At 41.4% G+C, this 20,521-nt stretch overlaps 1 protein-coding gene across 1 annotated transcript in view; it reads left to right on the forward strand.

Annotated features, from left to right (window-relative positions):
• Positions 1-20,521, forward strand: part of Arhgef26 (Rho guanine nucleotide exchange factor 26) — a 116,130-nt gene that overhangs the window by 61,321 nt on the left and 34,288 nt on the right. Inside the window, exons 6-9 of the mRNA XM_031373976.1 lie at positions 9,607-9,759; positions 13,224-13,353; positions 16,442-16,516; positions 19,067-19,156. Coding sequence (XP_031229836.1) covers positions 9,607-9,759; positions 13,224-13,353; positions 16,442-16,516; positions 19,067-19,156 — 448 coding nt within the window. The remainder of the gene's footprint in view (positions 1-9,606; positions 9,760-13,223; positions 13,354-16,441; positions 16,517-19,066; positions 19,157-20,521) is intronic.

A 20,521-nucleotide genomic window follows, 5' to 3' on the forward strand; every position in this document is an offset into this window, starting at 1 on the left:
ACCATGGGAACCAGCCTTTTTGTGCCTACCTTCTCACAAAGAGGTTTCTGACAATAAGTACTTTGAATTCTTTTAAGTAAAACTTAATGTCATTATGTGTCAAGGACTTTTAAAATATCATTATATTGTTATGGTCTTGGGTATATTCCTTCTGAAAGATAAGTCATCCCTGAGCATATGTGTTGTAGGAAATATTAAAAATGATCACTCCACAAACTCTCTTGCCCCTCCGGTACTGGCCGGCCACATCACTATGTCCCGGTGGGGTCCTGCTATTTTCTCTCAACTAGCAAGATCTCACTTACAAGCAATGCTCCATACACCCCACAATCAGTCATCTAGCGCCTAGTTACCCAGGTGAAACATGACTTGTAAGGCTTAATTATCCAATCAGGTTTATATATCAATAAGATCGCAATTTATATGATGCCAATCAACAATAATTTCAGAGCCAAATGATAATGCTTTAACCCAATTACTCTAACCTTGTGAATACTTTCGCTACCTGTGGCTGTTTGAAACCATATGGGGTCTGGTTTGTCTTCCTGTTCACCTGCCTCCATGATGATTTCTCCTGCTTCTCCTCTGACCTCTGATCTCCCTCACTCCTAAACTTCTAGCTCCACCTCCCTATTCCTGTCCAATCACAGAGCTGTCATTGTCCTAATGTGATTGGACAGAGAAAATGCTGTAACACATATGGACTAAGTAAGTGTAAGCTTAACTTCTGTGGGAGTTCCCTGGGACACCTGGGTCTTAGAGTCTTTCTTCATCCTTTCTTTTCCAACTGTGAGTCACACTTTCTGTGGGATTTGCAGGGGGAGTTTCAAACTGAGTTCAGACTGAGTTGAAACCTAAGCTTTGAGATGTGTGGTATAATGGGTAAGAACCCCTTCCTTTGATCTGCATCTGGGAAATGCTCTTGGTGGACGTCTTTTGGCTCATTTTCCTGATGCAGTGGAACATGATACAGATACCTAATATAGATCTCTGGCATGCTCATATATGTTCAAGAACATCTTAAAGGTTTTACCAAAATCATAAGAACTTCTAGGAGGCTGGACAGATGGATGGTAATTAAAATCACTTGCTGTTCTTTTAGGGGACCCTAGTTGGATTCCCATATCAAGTAGCTCACAACCATTGTGACTCCAGATCCATGGAATCCAACATTTTCTGCTGCCCTCCATGGGTACCTGCATGCATACACATAAATAAAAATAATCTTTAAAAAGAATTTCTAGAAAAAAAACCACCCTGGAGATTTTAAAGGGGCAAGCAGTAGCTGTTAAAATGGGAAAGCAGAGCTGGAAATGACACTGTCCTTAAACATGATGACCCAAGTTGAGACATCGAGTATTAGTAAAAAGTTGGCAATGGAAGTATGCACTTGTAATCTCAGAGCGGAGAGGTAGAGACTGAAGGTCCCTAGGACTTTCTAGCTATCCAGTCTAGTTAGTGGGTAAGATGCTGTCTCAGAAATACAGAGGAGAGTGATTAAGATGCCCAATGTATACCTCCGTGGGTGCATTCACACACATACACTATATACACACAACACATGTCTGGGTCTATACACACAAAATAAGTGAAATGAAACGGGGATGCAAGCTAGTAGAACAGGAACTTACTGTTTTTAAGAGCTATTTCTTATTCTAAACCACTTTAAGTTTCAGCTTTATTGTTTTCTTATTAGTCCAGATTCAAAAGAAAAAGCGAAAAGAGAATGTGAAAAGATAGAGAGAAACTTACACACACACACACACACACACACACACACACACACACACACACACACACACATATACACAGTTTGGGAAGAGTGAGCATTCATGGGTGCATGCATGGGTGGGTGCGTGCATGTGTGTGTGTGTGTGTGTGTGTGTGTGTGTGTGTGCGTGCGCATGTGTGTGTGTGTGTTTCCAGGTCAGAATAAAAGGCTTTTTGGTGGAGGTGTTGCAGTCTTGTGTTTCTGTAGAACCAGCTCATATTTCCTCAGTCAACATCTGGTGATGGATATGATGAGCCTCTTCTTGTCTTTGATTTGGGTTGACTGACAGTGACTGCCTAGAGTGCATCCTGGAGACCTCCATCTCTCCAACAGACCTGGAGAGAGTGCCTTTGTCTCTTAGTGATGGCTGCTGGGGGTTGTCGTCGGCAGTTCTTGCCAGATGTTTACTGTTCTCCATCCAGTGTGTTAAATCACACTGATACTTATCATTAGAACCAAAATAAGCATATACACAAGAATTTTTAAAATACATATATCCCACTTATCCACAGCAGAATATAAATTCATTTTGATGGATAAGAGTGTTAGAGTATTGAGCAGCACATAGGTATGGAAATATTTCTGTCTAGAGAGGATATTGTATTATATATAACAGCACCTTGGGTATGTGGAATCTGGTTCTTCTATAGCCTGACTGACTACGATCCTGTTTGGTGAGGCATTGTGTCCAGATGAAAGGGACAGGCAGCTTAGACTGACAGCTCAGTTCTGTGAAGAAGTCCAGGAGTGGCCTGGGTTTGCCTTACCCAGATGGATGTTAATGAAGGAAAAGTCCTTTAAAGGATGCTGTACCAAGGACACAGGACAGCGCTGATGATTGCCAGAGCTCGGTGTGCTGTTCTGCCAGAGCTGGAGCGCCTGTCGAGGAGTGCTGGGCTGGCCCTCCTTGCTGGCACCCTTCCTAGACTGGGTGAGAAAGGGCTGGTTGGGCAGGTTTTTCAGAAAGTACCGCTGTCACTGAAGAAACTCAGGCTGCCCTGGGTTTCACTGTGTCTCTGACACGACCCCAGCAGCTTGTGCTGGGAGTCTGTGTCTTCAGGGATGGAGAGACCTACATCTCGTCTGCATCTGCCGTTGTGGCCAAAACTACAACTCGGTAGTTCTGAAAGCACAACTTGCCCACAGCCAATAAATCTGTGCTAACTTCATCTCCTAGTGAGAAAAACAAGAAAGACAACTTTCTATTTTTGCTTAGCACATTCTTGGTAAAAAGAAAATTTCAACTTTATAAAGATAATTCAATTTGTAGCAATAAATTACATGTATTCTCTATTTACTCATCAAACACCGAGTGTCTCCAAAGTTCAAGTGCCTATAGGCAGGTCCTGCATATGTAGCCATGAATGCAGCAGAACAACGTCTCCTCCCTGACTTAAGTAATACAGATGCAAATACAAATTCTAAAGTGTTTAGTTGTGGATACAGTAGGAAGAGTGAAGAATAGTGAAGACTGTCTAGTAAAGTCAGAAAGCAATGAGCAGAACCCAACCCAGTGGAGTTGGGGAAGGCTGCCTGTAGCATATAGAATGTAATCTGAGTCATGAGTAGATATTCTCTGGGCAAAGGGGACAAGGTGGGGGAGGGGCACAGATGGATTGTGGGTAATTCTGCCTGACACTATGGACCAGTGCTCCAGCTTTCTAGTCCAGGACAAGCTGCCATTGTTGGCTGCATCCCTCTCCTGACCTTTCCTGGAGGCTGAGCCTATAGCGTAGTGCTATCTTTACATAAGATTGTACCATGGCTTAGGTCTCCTGGGAAGATCTTTGCAGTCTCTGATTGCATAACACTCTTAATCAACAGCTGTCCTTGGTTGGACACTAATAATTCTTTTTAGTCCCAGCTGTTGTTACTTCTTCAATGTGCGTGTTGAGGGCTGGCCAGGACTGTCAGGTAGGCGAGATGAGCTTTCACAGGAGGGCAGAGGCAGCAGATTTACTGGTTTGACCACAGGCTGTGTGGATGCTAAAGGCCTCTGCTCTGGGTTCAAACTAAAGCTCAGATGCTAAGAATTTTTACTTGTACTCTACAATCTTAGTAGTTTTCTTATCTCTAAAATGGGCACAGTAACTATCTCACAAAAAACAAACAAACAAACAAACAAACAAACCTTGAGGACTGAATGACACTGAGACAGCTTGGGAGGCATGAAACACTGGCCTTGCTCAGGACTCACAAAGGGTTTGTTCCCTGACAGCCACCAAAGCCTACTGCCCTATGCTAATCACTAGAGGGTATTCTGAAAAGCAAGCCTTAGGTTCATGTTGTGTTTTAATCTCCTCTGTAGATGGCTGGCCTTACCATCCAATTTTTCCAAGGGCTATCGTGCTCTGCTTGATTACCAGATTTCTTTTCTTTTTTGGAACTTTGTATATGAGCACTGTATCCATTTCAGTCCCCAACCCTGCCTCCCCTACCCCAAACTCCTCATTTTGCCCCTGCTCTGCGCCACTTATGGTCTCTTCTTTAATTATACATCTGCACATAAGTATACATATCTATAGTTAGCGTTGCTCACTACTACATGTGTCCAGGATTGACAGTTTGGGATTGGGTATCATCCTATGTGAGTGTATATCACTGGAGGAAACTAATTTTCCGTCTCTCAGTAGCCATTGGCCGTCTTTAGCTCATCGAGGGATGGGGCCATGGGCTTTTCCTGTTCACATTGGTGTGTTATCTGGTGTTATTAGGATTCTGGTCTTGTTCAGGAAGTCATATTGTTGAGATTTTATGGGTGTGTTTCTCTGTCACCCCTAGCGGATACTACTTAACAGCAGGTACCTTGGGCCTTAGATCTATATGGCCTTTCTGACTCCTCTTCCTCGATTGTCCCTGAGCCTTGGATGTATTAGTTGCATTGTTGGATGTATTTATTACTTGGGATTAAGTGTCCAAAAATTGTCACTTATTCTCTGTACTCTGACCAGTTCTAGATTTCTGCAATAGCCTATTGTAAAAAGAAGCTTCTTAGATGGGGGGGTGGGGTGTGTGAAAGCTACTCTTATCTGTAGGTCTAAGTATTTAGAATACAGTAAGAAACAATATTGGATTGGGAAACTGGTAGTTAGGTTTTCTTCAGCAGTGTGACCTCTGCAGCCACAGGTAGCTGCTGAGGTTCACACCTCAGCATGAATCACCTCCTACTGAACAGGCTTGAAGTCCACAGCATAAGTGCCACCATTACATCACGGCTTACCCAATGCTCCTTGCCTTGGCAGCTTGCAGAGGACTTTCAAATAGTCCCTATTGTTGTCAGTTATAGCTTGATTCTTCCAAATTCTGTGTCCAGTGCCTGTGGTCTCTTCAGCAATAGGGTCTTCCTATAAGTTGTAGAAGGTAACCAGGGGCAGTGGTTCTAATTCATGTCGTTTGGGGCAGAGTCATGTATTCTCCAACCAACAACTAGAAAAGTGAGGAGTTTTTTCACACCTGGCACTGAAGTTTTTATTTGTTAGTGCCTGACTCTAAATCCCTATATCATATAACACTACACTACACACACACTTTTAAAATTAAACACATAAAATAATATGTATCCCTGTAGCTTTTTCAAACATCCTCAGTGTTACCTCCTTTTCCTTGTATTACCTTTCTCCCTCCCGAATTAAAGCCCTCTATTTTCCTATCACCCATTCAATGTTCATAGGGCCTGCCTCCTACAATTTCCCCTTTCTAGAGCTCATTCTCTCCTCTCCCTATACCTCAGCTCCCACCACAGTCCCTTTTTGCTTTCCTGAGTTCTTTGGATATTTCAAGTTATATACTCAGAAAGATTCACAGTTAGGATCGACAAATAAGACAGGGTCTATGGTGTTTGTCTTTCTGGGCTATCTCACTCAGTATAATAATTTTCAGATTCATCCATTCGCCTGCCAAGTTCATGATTTCCTTAAGAAGCCTGGTCAGTAATAGGCTGCAGGCCACTGCTACATCACCTTCATAGTTCTATTCTACCTATCCTACATGGGCAAAGGGAGTTAAGTGCAGGCATCGTGCATCCAGGAAACAAGTATTTTACTCTTGAATTTGTATTCTTGGAAATATAGTTCCACATCTTAGAATGCAGCCAATTTTAAATTCATGAAGTTTGTTCCCATACTGAAGAATATGGAGCTCCTGTGCTTCTGGGAAATGTTGAAGGATGGTTTGTGCACTGCGAGTATGTTCTACATCAGTCTTTCTTCAAACAAATGCTTCACTTGAGTTCTTTGGAACTCCTACCCACTGAGAGGCTGAGCTTAGGTCTCTGATGATCTAACTGGCTCAGGAACTCTGCTAAAAAGGCAGCAGTCTCAGGAAACACTGGAGGAATCTGACAGAAGGAGGTGCTCTGGTAATGGTGTGCTAACAGCTATGTGGGCGAGTGAGCGAGGGTTTCTGGTTAGGGAGGTGTTCCAAGGAGACACCTCTGCGCCCTAATGCCTTTCATGACGTACACAGTCAGAGTGGTTAGTGTTGGAGATGGGGGGGGTAGTGTTAGCAGTGGTACACCTTGGTTGTTGTGAGCAATCTGGCTGTTGGTGCTTGTACAGAGAGAAGAATTTGGTGTTGTTACAGGGGGAAGAGACTTCACAGAGTCGAAGTCCAAATTTCCATTTCAGTGTTATCTGCCAGATTGCTTCTTAAACTTGGTCCAGTTTCCTTCAGAACCTCAGAGCTTCCCTTTGGCTGCACATTTGATATGAATCACCAGCCTTCTTGACTATTGAAATGTCACCTTCTTCAGAAATATATTGGCCTTCTTGCAGCGCAGCTTGGTTAGCAAAATTTGCAAATTTTCTAAATAACAAACATTCTTTTAATGTTGAAACTATTAAATTACACCCTTATTGTGCTTATGCCAAAATATAGAATCTACAGCTTGGTTTGTGTTGTATGAAAGTCAGTTGCATGGACAGATATCTCACTAGTACCTTGTTTTCAATCCTGTAATTTGGCAAATGTTCCAAAGTAATAAACAAAAATTCCCTTTTTGTTAGGGAAAGCAAAGTTATTGTCTTGCTTATGTAATTGCATTATTTAGGCTGTTAACAGTTGCTAAAGGCAAGAATCTATAAAGGAGAGTCACCCATTAGATATTTATATTTTGGATTTATGTAGTGATTACTTACAGTAGCTTCTTTTACTGGCTTTCTTTGAATATTTTATTAAAACTTCCATTAAAACAGTTGGCTTCAAATCAGTTATAAATACTCACAACTGTGTGAAACCCAGCTGAAAATGAACCCGTCCTTACCCTACTGTGCCTAGTGCTCCAGGGCCTCTGAATTCTCACAGATGTGTGTTCTCAACTGTCCACTAGACATCGCCCAGGCAGAATGGACGGCTTCCTCATGGCTGCTCTTCCTACCTCCTAAAGCCCCTGTCTCCATTCAGGGTTTAATGACCCACCTGCTCTGCACGTGGAACTCTTTCTCAGAAACCCCAGCATCTTCCTTGAGTTTCTCAATGCTATTAATTTAACCTCCAGGTTGTTGCCCAATCTGTGTTCCCTCTCTGCGTGATCTTGTGTCGGCATTCTTGCCTGGTGGCCATCTGTCTCATCACTTCTCTCTGTCCCACTTCTGTCCATGGTTGATGACGTACTGGCTTCTATCCTGTAGTAATTCTTGGGGTCACATAGCTGAGCCTTTGCAGTTTAGGGCTCATCTGTTCTTCAGGCTTCCTTGTCTGCCTACTCCTTCTGTGGTTCACATTTAGGCTTCATAAGCTCCCCATTTCCTGAATGAGAGTCTGTAGGGCATGGCTCTCTCCTCTCCTCCCATTTTACCATCTTATATTCACAGATGGCTGACCCAGCTCGTGGCCTCCTCAACCATACATTTAGTTAGTCACCTCACCACTGGCATTTTTACTGGGTCTACAGTTATCATTACCTCTGTCCTACTGCAAAATTGGGGTTCCTTCCAAACCTATTCCCTTTCTTGTTGGCTCGTTTGCTAGAGCAGCCCACAGAGTGCAGAAAGACATTTTTAGTATCATCACTAGCTCATTAAGAAGGAAGACATTTCAGAGAGAGACAAAGAAAGAGCTACTTGGTACAAGGGAGGGGGCATGTGACACAGAGCCTCCATGCCCTCTCCAGGCTTGGCACCCAGCACTTCAGCATGTTCAACCCTCTCTGAAGCTCGTTGTTTATGGGTCTTTATAAAGGTATCATTGTATAGACACACTAGATGATAGGCCCCTGCTAAATCAACCTGAAACCTGCTGTCGTTTTTCCTTGAAGATGAGGGGAGACACTGGAAATTCCAACTTTGGAAAGGTGGCTTGGCTTTTCTGGCTATCAGCCTGCATTCTGTACCTACTGTATGCTCCCCAGCCTTCAAGTGCCTACTTATCATGAGAACTACTATTGGTATGGAGATCCCAAGGATTTAAACATCTGTGTTCCAGGGGCCGGTGAGATGGCTTAGCGGGTAAGAGCACCGACTGCTCTTCCAAATGTCCTGAGTTCAAATCCCAGAAACCACGTGGTGGCTCACACTCATAATGAGATCTGATGCCCTTTTCTAGTATGTCTGAAGACAGCTACAGTGTACTTATTTATAATAAATAAATCTTCAGGCCAGAGCAAGCAGGGACTGAGCAAGCTGGATGAGCGGGGCCGACTGGAGCGAGCAGAGGTCCTAAAAAGTCAATTCCCAACAACTGTAGAGCTACAGTGTGCACTTATATACATAAAATAAATAAATAAATAAATCTTTAAAAAAATCTGTGTTCCAAAAAAACTGGGCATTGAAACCAAGTCTGTATCAATATTATTTTTTATTCTGCCACATCTCTGCGTTATTGTAATCGTCCCATGATTCCTATCAGTCTCTACCAGAGAGGAAGGATCATATTTTACTCAACTTCCCTTTAGTGAGTTAATGTTTCCTGGCATGTAACCCAGAATCTTTTATACCGGTTCATGGTTGTAAATGATCATGTCTTGGTAGACACACTCTTATTATTGAATTCCAGTCTCCCCGTTCATACACACAAAGAGTTGAAAGTAGAGATTCAAACACATAGTTATATGAGAGTATTCAGTCACGGTAGCTGAAAGAGCCTTAGAAAATGAATGGTTGTGTTTGTGCGTAAAGTGTGTGTAATAGCTAAATCAGGCAGTGTTAAATTACTGTTTGTTTCATTAACAAGGCCTGATTACTCTGAGTTGCAGCCTAATGAAACTGTGAGCATACTAAGTACTGTGCATATTAACATGTTTGAAATCGTGTTTTTATTTTGGAAGGGCATGGAAGATTGGGTTCTTTTCAGACTCCTTTTGCCAGCAGTCATGTGGCTACTCTGTGTGCTTTCATTTCGTCCTTTTGTCTGCTATGGAGACAGGGCCTCATTATGTTTCAGAGGCTGGCCTAGAACCTGCTGTGCAGCCCAGGTTACATGCACTCTTGACTTTCCTGCCTCTACCTGTCCTGTCTTGGGATGACAAACATGCATGGTCTGATTTCTCCTGTACACAGCCAGACAGTCTGTAAGCATGGTCCTCCCTCATCTGTTAGGGAGAATTCTTAAGAAATAAAATCTGTTTATTTTTAAAAAGTCCAAAGGCAGGGAAATATCCAGGATTATCAATGGTTTAAGATCAACACTTAAAGCAGTAATGATATAATACATTTAAATTTGGACACTTTTTTTTCTTTGTGGGGGGTGGGGATTGTTTTGTATTTGCTTCCTAAAAATCTCTTTAATTTTTTACACACTGTATAGTGTTATTATTTTTAAGCCCTACACAGGGATAGTTGTTGTCTATTAAAATTTATAAAAGATGTAGAAATGTTTTTCCTTTTTTTTTTAAATTCTAGATTCTTCACAGAGTTGGAAGCAAGACATCAGAATAACATCTTCATAGAGGATATCAGTGACATTGTAGAAAAGCACACGGCATCCACGTTTGACCCCTATGTGAAATACTGCACCAATGAAGTCTACCAGCAACGCACGCTACAGAAGTTGTTGTAAGCAGTGTTGAATGCTCCGGTCTTGATCGGCTAACTTCTTTTGACTAGACCTCATTAAGAAAGATCAGTCAATCATAGACATGTCTCTTAGTGTGCAGTTTCCTCCTTGGCAGATGTGTAAAAGAGTCACTTTTGGAGTGAGGGTGTTGAGGCTTGGAGAGTTTTTCTCTAAAGCCTTTAGAAAATTAAAGTTAGTTGAAGTTGTTGTTGTCACCCCCACTCCCCTAACACACCTTTCTTCCTCTTAATTGTCCTGAGACTTGACTTACCATCACTCAAACCTTCCCTTTCCCACTTTTCTAATCAAGAAACTGGCCATTAAGTGGTTTGCCAGAGGGCAAGAAGGGGTTCTTAAGTGGAGCTAGACAGTAGGATCCAGGGTGTCCCTTAGTAGTCTGACCTCTGTCAGTTGTTTATGGGAACTTCAGGGTCCCCCTCTGCCTCCCTGGGGAGATAGGTCTGAGTTGTTATAGTGGGGGGAGCAGGAAGAGTAGAACAGAAGAGTAAGACAAGCTTGGAGATTAGTTATGCCACAAGAAAGAGCCAAGCATTTTCTTTCTCTCCACACTTCTTTTTTTTTTTTTTTTTTTTAGATTACTGAGAGTTTGGATGTGAGGTGTAGGCCTATCATCTTCTAAAGAATCAACAAGTTGCTGAGAAATTTCTCTACTGTTTTATCTGTATAGACCCCAGTTGGCTTAAGTAGCTGTTTCATACTGTAGTTGTCCACCATAAACCCAGTGTGGGGCTTCCTGACTATTGTTATGCTTACGCTTTCCTTAGAGTAGTGACATTTATGGGCCTCTTCTGGTCACTTCAGGCTAGCTTTGAGGTCTTTGAAGAGGCTGAGGGGTGGTAACAGTGCACCAGGAGAATAGGGGACCTAGGGACAGGAACACAAAGGTTTACATAGGGAAAAAGCTAGGTGGGAGACTGGAAACCTTCCCCACCTGGGTTTCCTGTGGCAAGCATCATAGGTGAGAGACTCTTCAGATGTAAACTCCAAGGACGCTGCTGTTACAGAACTGTCCTACAAAAGGATCATGTCCCTCCCTGGATGCTCAACACTTTGGGGGTTCTTTCCCACTCTCACTTTTGAGAGCACTTGCCCTTTCTTTAATAAGCTGTTTGTATTTCTGTTTATTAGCATATATCCCTGGTAGAATCCTTTCCCTGAGACACAAATGCCTGCAATCAGGGGCCCCCTGAACACAAACCCTTAGCTCCATACTTCTATGTTTTACCCAGACAGTCTGGGCCCACCATTTTCCATTCAGCTGCTTGCCAACCTCTGTTTCTCAAGGCATTACTTTCTGTCTTCCTCTTCCCCATTTCCATCCTCTGTCTGGGCTTTTCACTTGGCTACTGCTGATATCTTTTTCTCAAACTCTAACAATTATCTTTGAACTTGAATGTTTTTTAAAATTCTTTTCTTAGTGAGACTAAGACCCCCAAGGCAGCCTCAGTTTACCTGTTCCCAATGTATTAAGGAAGGCTAATTACAGTGTCTCCCATGTCATGCTTCATGAGTAGGATGGGACACCCAGCCACTATCTTCCAATTAGATTTTCATGTGAAGAAGGGCTCATTTTGGAGATTTCAAAGGTGATAAGCCTGTTGTGGTGGTTTCTCAGTGATTTTCTGGTATTTAACCCAATACCTGGCTTCTTCTGCCCACTTGATGCCAAAAATGTCTCCAGATTTTGCAGAAAGCCAAAGAAAGACAAAAATCATACCTTCCACTTTCTCTTATCCCACGCCTTGCCAGGGCCCTGCAACTGAGTGTACTCGGTCATGCCTGGAAGCCAAGCCTTGGATTAGAGAGAACATTGCTTTTTATTTTGTTTCATAGGATTAAAAAAAAATATGAATAGTTACTGCTATGTATTATGTGGCTCTCAAAAGTAGACTTTGTCTAGATTACCTTGATCAAATCATCATGGGAGCTTTTACATGGAAATTAGCATTTGTGTCTTTAGGGGCCTTCAAGGTTGGGGCAGTGACTTCTGCTTCAGCAGCAGGAACCCCCAGGTATCCTCAACATTTAGCTAACAAAGAGTCTCAGGTTCATTACAGACTTCCTTTACATCACAACCCTTTAGGCACGGGAGGAGCCTTGGACCTGTATGATTTAAATATGAAATCTACATAAAGTTTGTTTTTAATTTCCTAAAAAGCCTTTTAAAACTGTCCAGGAGCTAGGCAGCACTCAGGAGGCAGAGGCAGGTGAATCTCTGTGAGTTTGGGGCCGGCCTGGCCTACAGATCAAGTTCCAGGACAACCAGGGCTACTCGGAAAGGGGAGAGAGGGAGGGGAACCAAACGGGAAAAGACCAATCACTGCCAAGAAAAGGAAATCTAAAACTTATCAGTTCGAGACAATAAAAATAAGACATTTCTGTGTGACTTGATATTCTGATGTTTCACACTTTATTTTTAGTAGTCTTGAACCACATCATCTAATTTTCAAACGGTACTTTTTAATAAAATGATCATCATGGCCATTGTCCTGCTTCTTGGTTCTTAACAGCCCAGTGGCTGGGCGACCCTCCCGTCCCATGGGGCATGAGGGCTGTAGATGCTGCAGACCTCCACAGGAGCACATGAGGAGATCGGTGGGGCTGAGAGTCAGAAAACTTCAGTGTGACTTTATTTTGTTTGTTAAGTGTACGACAAGTTAAAAGTCTTTATAAGCCCCATTCCCTTGGAATCTCTGCCTCATCCCCCTTTAAGGTTCTATAACAGCTCCACTGAGATTCTCTATGGAGTATTTGGCAAGAGTGCATGGATATATACCAGCATCACGGCCATTTTCACCTCAGTAGGAGATGAAGAGAAATAAATACTCTGGTGTATGTGACCGAAAAGTTTCCTGGCTAGACAAACCTGCAATCCTACGACTCACAGGCTGGAAGGGAGCCTGGAGAGTAACCCCCTCCAAAAATCCGTATCCCCTTAGCCACTGAAGAAAAAAAAATAAGTTTTCTTATTAGGAAGAGGATCTTTGGAAAGGTCAAAATAACCTTAATAATATTACCTAAGTGACAGTTCTGTCTTGGGTCTGCCCAGGGCCAAACCAGTGGTATGAAGCATGATTATTGTTTTCGTCTATGATCAAGTTTGAGATCTGATTTGTTTATGCCAAGTCATAATTATCGTGTTCTCTATCACGAGACTATGTTCTCTTGTTTACATCCCACTTTTACCATTGCCTAATTTATATGTTTTATTTTATTAATATTCTATAGGATGCCACAGCTTATGTTTAGCACTAAATATAAAAGGCAGAAAAGCCACCTGTGGTTTCTTCTATTATGTGTATTATGGTGTATGTTGGTTTACATGCTAATGTGTCATTGGTAATGTGGCAACTGACCTTAGTATTTGGTAATGTGTTTTCAGTTGCTCTTAGGCTTGCAAAGAAAATATTTTGAAGTGTCTTTCTGCTTTGTCTCCCTGCAGAGCAACCAACCCCTCTTTTAAGGAAGTGTTGTCAAGGATCGAGTCCCATGAAGACTGCAGGAACTTACCTATGATCTCTTTTCTCATTCTCCCTATGCAGAGGGTGACACGCCTTCCCCTGCTGATGGATGTAAGTCATGATTTGATGGCTTTGTCCTCTGAGTATGAGCTGCCATAAATGTGACTAAGTAAATTACTGCTATTTTGCTTACATTGATGATTACCTCATTTATAAAAGCCCCTAATCAAGAAGATGTCATCCAGCTGCAAGATCTGTCTGTGTTTTGAGATTGCTGGAGTTTATCTTTCATTTAGACTTGTGTGGTCACTGGTGAAACTTGCTTACATTACCCACTTTTTTTTTTTGGACTGGGAATGATATTGGCTTCTTTGAGGTCATGAGGCCTAGACTCCATTTTTGTCTGAGTCACTAAGTATGAGACCTCGGACAGTCACTTTGTTTTAGATCCCTTCCACTTGAATGTTCTAAGATGCTTTGGACTCAGTTTCACATGGAAATGTGATTCCCGTAGTCTCTACCATGGACTGTGGGAAGTGAGTTAAAAATCCCAGCGTTCTTCTGGTATTAGGTGGTCTCCATAATGGAAGCAAGAGTTTGACTTTGAATAATGACCAGACAGACTGAGGAAAGGCAGCAGATGCCATCTGTCCTGTGCTAGGGCTTGCTTAGCCAGTGGGCAGAGTGTGTCTTCTGATCTAATTAGGACAGATTGTCACAGATGTACTTTAAAATTGGGTCATTATGTTGGCATCATATCAGTTTTTATGTGTTTACTTTTATATACCAAAACATAGGGGAAAAGCTTATCAGAGTTACAAAATTGGATAAAGTTGCAAAAATACATTCCCTATCCCATATTCCATGGTGAATACTGAGATACCCTCAAACAACAGCGCAAGTTTGAAGGGTAGCAACGTGAGTGATTGTTGTCCCTTTCCTGCTCTGTCACAGTCGTGTGACAGCTTTCTCGGTTATCTCAGAAATCTAGTTCATAAGCCAGCCTTTCTGCTCTCACTCACCTCAGCATACAGTATGCACTTCCTTCTTGTCATCTGTCGATTGTAATTTAGGAAAGGATTGCCCAAGTAAACATAGTCAGTGCCGGTTACCAATGAGGACATGTTTTTTGAGAAATATATGGCTAGCAATGCCAGTGCTGTGTAGCATCACTGAGCATATTTCTATAGTACAACCTCAGTGTGCCTTGGAGAAATAATCTTGTAAATCTTATGTGTGATCTATCATTGGTCCAATGAGTAACTTGAAGTTTAAAAAATCTGAAGTTTTTTTAGATCAGTATTTAGCCTATCTAAAGATAGAATGCATTAACAATTAATTACCTAAAACCAAATTTGGATACAGAATGGTAATCTTATTTCTAACACACCAGACACAGAATGTTGGGTATTTACAGTATTTACATAGTGAACTTTTTATGCTTTTGTACCATAATCCTGTTGGAGGTTCTGAGTGAAGCTATAGCCTGTCTTCTCAGATAATTCATGTATACACACAATTTTATCTAGACTTTTATTACATAGTTCCCAGTGAATGGTGTCTGCCATCGTGGAAATAACGCAATATTTCTCATCTTCCTTTTATGTCATTAAGGAGGACAAAATTGATTTTGGAATTATGAGCAGAGTTTTAAAAGTACAATAGAATAGAAAATAAAGTATTAGATCTATACATGGCTTTTAATATGGTTAAAGATTCTTTCTAAAAAACCTTGCTTAATTCATGTGTCTATATGAACTGGTTTTAGCATAAATGTATTCCTTATACTAGGTCAAAATTTTGAAGGGAGATTCATTAATATAAACCACATATGTAGCCCTCCACACTTCTCTCATGATGCAGTCCCACGGCCAGACTTGCAGATTTATAGACTACACTCACTTGCAGTTAAGGCCCGGTGCCCGTCATTTACCTACCACATTCTGCCCCTGCTCCATGACTCTTGCCAATCATGTGTTTTTCCATATTTGAGAACTGGTCAAAATCAAGTGACATTAAAGCACTTACTCTTAAATTTTATGTCACGTGGAAATATACTTAAATTTGTTAAGGGAGTAGACATTTTAAAAACTAGCTTGGTTCTCTTAGCTTTCAAAGTTACATGTAAAAGCTGAGTGTTCCTTACTAAGAGTGCCTGCAGTGAGATGTGGTTTACATTTCAAAAAATTCTGGAATATTTCCATATGTATGATGATGTGTCATGGGAATGGGACCCAAACCTAAATATGAAATTCATTTGTGTTTCAAGCATACCTTGTATAACATATTTTAAAGATAGTTATGTCTAATAATTTTGTGTACATAAGAGTTTCATGTGTGCAGTTTTCTATTTGTGGTATGGTCTGACAGTCAAAAGTTTTCTATTTTTAAAAGTTTAAGATTGGGGCTGGAGAGATGGCTCAGCGATTAAGAGCACTGACTGCTCTTCTAAAGGTCCTGAGTTCAAATCCCAGCAACCACATGGTGGCTCACAACCATCCATAATGAGATCTGACACCCTCTTCTGGGGTATCTGAAGATGGCTACAGTGTACTTACATATAATAAATAAATACATCTGTAAAAAAAAAAGATAAAAGTTTAAGATTTTATATTTTCATATTTTAGATATCCATATTTCAACTTAATTTTCATGGATCATCAGAGTAACTTCTCTTTTGTTAGGAGCTGACAGTATGCTCGGCCTTTAGATAAGATGTGTAGATCACTTACCATTTAACTCTTGGAACAGGGTTGAGGAGGTGGCTCTGAAAAGCACCTGTTCAGCAGGGGCGAGGCTGGGTTGGATCCCTGCACAGGAAACAGAACAAGACAAGCATCAGCCTCTTGCAATAGCCTGTTTTATACCTGGCATTGCCACAGTTTGCAGAGGAGGAAAGTGATGTTTACCTACAACCAACCACTCGCCCATGGTTAAATACCTAGCATAAGGCAGGTCTGAGCTTTGTCAACCTACCTCCTGACCTCTGAAGTCTTCCTTGTTATTTAGCTGGATTCATTTAGGCTTTATGTATTTAAAGAATATTTTCTAGTTTTGTTAGTTACATTTTAATATCCTCATCCCTAATACTGTGTCCAGAAACAGCCCTTTGTATGAGTAAGAGGAACTGGCTAAATAGTAGTTTATTTTGCTACTTCTGTTAAATCAATTAGCTTTGCTTCTTTTCACTTCATCCTAGACTATCTGTCAAAAGACACCCAAAGACTCTCCAAAGTATGAAGTCTGCAAAAGGGCCTTGAAGGAAGTGAGCAAGGTAACTGTTTACCACGATATCAGTCAACCGTGTAGACATCTTGGGAGAGTCTTGCATGCCTGTGCTTGCTATATAAGGCTGAGATTCATGCAGCCATATTCAAGCAAATTTGCATGTTGTCTGTTTCAGATAGGATTTGTTTTATGTACCCGTCCTTATTTCCTTTTGTCTGCTGTGTTAAGAGCTATTTGTTGGTTTTCTCCTTCCAATAAATATTTATTGAGTCTCAACTACTGTAGCAGGAAGAATGCTGCCCTCTGAATGTTTGTTGACAAGCAGGTGTGGTTATTGCATTCATGGTATGTGCAGAATAAAGAGAAAGACACACACTAAATAGAATTACAGTAAAGGGTGATAATTGATGGAGGCAGGGTAGAGCACAGAGTGGTGTTTTAATTGAGATCTACAGCAAGAATAGCTATCAACCAGGCATGGAAAGAGTGTTTGTGGTGTGTAGAGACCCAAATGAAAGTGTAGGAGGATTTGAAGAATTCAGTGGGATGGGAGGGTGGGGGGAAGGAAAGGAAGGAGGAGCCTGTTACATATGTTAGGGAGTTGGAGGCTATGGTCTCAGATGATGATGAGATGAAGGAGCTATAAATTCAAGTAAGATGAGAAGAAACTGTGTGTGCACCTATGCGTGTGCATGTGTGCATGTATGTATGTGTAGATAAATATGTATAGTAGGTTTGGAGATGGTGAGGACAGGAGTCAAGGAAATATAATCCCCGATTGGACAACTGAATCTCTGAATCTTTTTATTTTTTTTAAATTTCATACTGTGGAAAGATGAATTCCATTCTGGATATGTAATAATGCAGATCCTATAAAACATGAATTTTGTATGAGAATTTAGAGGAGAGACAAACGTTGGAGACCTGGATCTGGGAATCATTAGCATAGGTGATATTTGAGCTTGGAGTGTAAAGGGATTTATCCGGAATGAGGATGTAGAATAGGGAGTGTAGAAGCCCATGGTAAAATCTCAGGGAACACTAATACTTAGTCTTACTTAGAGGAAAGTAACCAGAAGAGAAAAGACATAAAAACAAATAAGGCATGCCAGAGGAAGGGAAAACAGGACAGCCTAGAAAATGGCTAAGCAGTTAGCTCGTGGATGCTCCTGAGTGAGAAAGAGAGGCGTATGATTTAGCCATTTGTAGGGTTCATCCTCAAGTAGATGACACAGAAACCATGTCGAAAGATGCTGAGCAACCAGCAGGATGTGCAACCAGCAGGATGGCCCGCTCGGTGGCTGGCTCCTTCAGGAACCAGGCCTGCAGTACAAAGAGAAAGTGTTGTGGCTGGAAGGGAAGTAATATTTAAAGACAGAAGACTGTATGTTTAGTTACTGTTAGGTACGTGTGACTGAGAGAGCAGAAGAAAGTATGGTCATCCCTGACGGTGGCATGTGAGCAAAGTACAGAGGGTGGAGACAGAACATGCCGGAAACTTCCTGGATATTTCCTGGTGCTTGCTTCCTGCATGAATGGGAGAAGACCTTTTTTCCACTTTATTATAAAGTACTATTTCTTTGTATCAGCTTTAAGTAGACTCATTATTTTACTCTTCTTTAAAAGCCAGGTTGCAAAGTTTAGGATTAGTCCAGCGACCCAAATATTTACTAAGCATTCGTCAAAGGCCCAGGAGCCATTTATTTGCTGATCATCCAGGATTTTTAATTGAACATAGCTCCCCTTAGCTGGGTATTGTTGAAGAATTATCAGACTCACCCTTTCCCGAATCTTTTTGTGGTCCCATGATTTCCATGTAACACTGCTTAGATTTTGCCTATAAAGTTGGTAGTCTGCCTCCTGCTGCTCTGGTCTGGAAGAGAGGAGGACCTGGAGCCTGCCCTGAGGTAGAGTTGGGTTCTCATAGGTAAAGATGAAGCTAGAAAGAAGACAGGAGCAGAGTAGTTAGAGACCTAATGTGTGTGATGAAACCTTGTGGCGCATGGAGAGTGTGGAGCCACAGGGGAAGCACATCTCTGAAAATCTTCTAAGTCCTTTAATCCATCCCAACCACATTTTTCTCTCCTGGTCACATGCTTCATATTTGGGCACAGTGTCCCTCCTGGGTGGAACTGTGAGTTCTCTAACTATCAGAAACAGGTCCCTGGAACTTCTGGAAAGTAAATCATTTTCTGGGAAAGTTGAAAGTGTGGTTTCTTGTGGGAGAAGGGGCCAAGTAAAATAAGATAAAATAAAATAAAATAAAATAAAATAAAATAAAATAAAATAAAATAAAATAAAATAAAATAAAATGAAATAAAATAAAATAAAATAGGGGCTGGAGCGATGATTCAGTGGTTAAGAGCACCGACTGCTCTTCCAGAGGTCCTGAGTTTAATTCCCAGTAACCTCATGGTAGCTCACAACCATCTGTAATGTGATCTGACTCCCTCTTCTGGTGTGTCTGAAGAGAGCAATGGTATACTCATAAACATAAATAAATAAATCTTTAAAAAAATAAAAAATAAAAAAAATAAAATGAAATAGTGAGGCTACTCTTCAGATTTCTTACCTCTCCCTATTGCTGTGTTCCCAGTTGGTCCGACTGTGCAATGAAGGAGCACGGAAGATGGAACGGACGGAGATGATGTACACAATTAATTCCCAGCTGGAATTTAAAATTAAGGTAGCCTCCTGTCTGTGTTTATTCTATTACTGCTGCTTGAATCTTATCTAAACAGAGGAAGTAGAGGCTAATGAAGTAAATTAGAGCTAGCTTTTCAAAGAAGGACTATAAGTTGAGAAGAAGAGCTGACGGAGGGCTCCCCAGATGCCTAAGGGAGTCTCCAGGCTTCTCTCCAGGCCATGAAGGTATGACCTTTGCCAGGAAACCATCAAGCACTTGAAGGTGCCAATCCTCAAGCACTGTCAGTAAGTCCTGCCAAATAATGGCACTCCCTGGGCTGGAACGGAGTGCTATAAAGCAAGTAAGAATACTACTTTGTTTCTGCAGAAACAATAGCTAGTGGTCCATTTTTTCCAGCTGTTGTTTTTTCATTAAATCTTTTTGGGTCCACGCCTCCTGATACTGCTTGTCTATGAGCAGATGTCAGGATGAACAGACAAGCAGAAAGTGACAGACAGTGGCGAACTTAAGTCCATGCCCTCTCTTTGTTGGAGTTCTTAATGAATAATCTTATGATTGTGATTCTATTTTATTCTATAACATAAATTTAATTAGGCAATTAAAATGGCTGTATATTTTTCCCAGCGAAACTTTCTAACTTTACACAGTAGTTTCCTAGTGATTGTCGGCCGCCTTTTTCTGCACGGGGGGAAAATAAGGAGGCAAACAATGAGCTCTTCCCCATGCAGTTTTATTAGGATCCTTGTAATCTTGCTTGTTACATCTTGCTTATTTCTACTTACATTTTATTAATTACATCTTGTTAGTTACATCTTACTTATTACTATTTCTACTTACTCCTATTCCTATTCTTAGTTCTATTCCTACATCTTACTTCTATCCTTACATACTTACTCCTATCTATCATACTTTTCTATATCCCATACTTACTCTTCTATCCCATCACCAGCCCTAATTCTACATACTTACTTACTATCTCTACATACTTACTCTTCTAAATCTACATCTTACCTCTAACCCATCACCAGCCCTAATTCTACATACTTACTCCTATCTCCACATACTCTCTCTCTCTCTCCAGTCTCTCTCCAGCCCCCAGCCCTTGTGGGTTAAATAATTTCCCTGGTCCCAATCAGCATCAGCTACGTGGCAAAGCATAATAGGCTGCGGGAATTCATGCCAGCTTGCATCACAAACTAGAGGCACTCAGCTTCTCCAACTAAGGGCTTGACTATCAATGCTCTCTGCTCTGGCCAGAGACCAGGTGTTCAAAATATATGTATATAGGGTGGCAGCTGCGGCTCCCCACAATTAACATGTAAGGGGATCCTGCAGAAGGCATGTTCTCTGCTATGGTACAGATTTTGGAAGCGCTGCCAGGCCAGCCATACTCTTTTATTGTAT

Source organism: Mastomys coucha, unplaced genomic scaffold (assembly GCF_008632895.1).
Source record: "Mastomys coucha isolate ucsf_1 unplaced genomic scaffold, UCSF_Mcou_1 pScaffold16, whole genome shotgun sequence".
Lineage (NCBI taxonomy): Eukaryota > Metazoa > Chordata > Mammalia > Rodentia > Muridae > Mastomys > Mastomys coucha.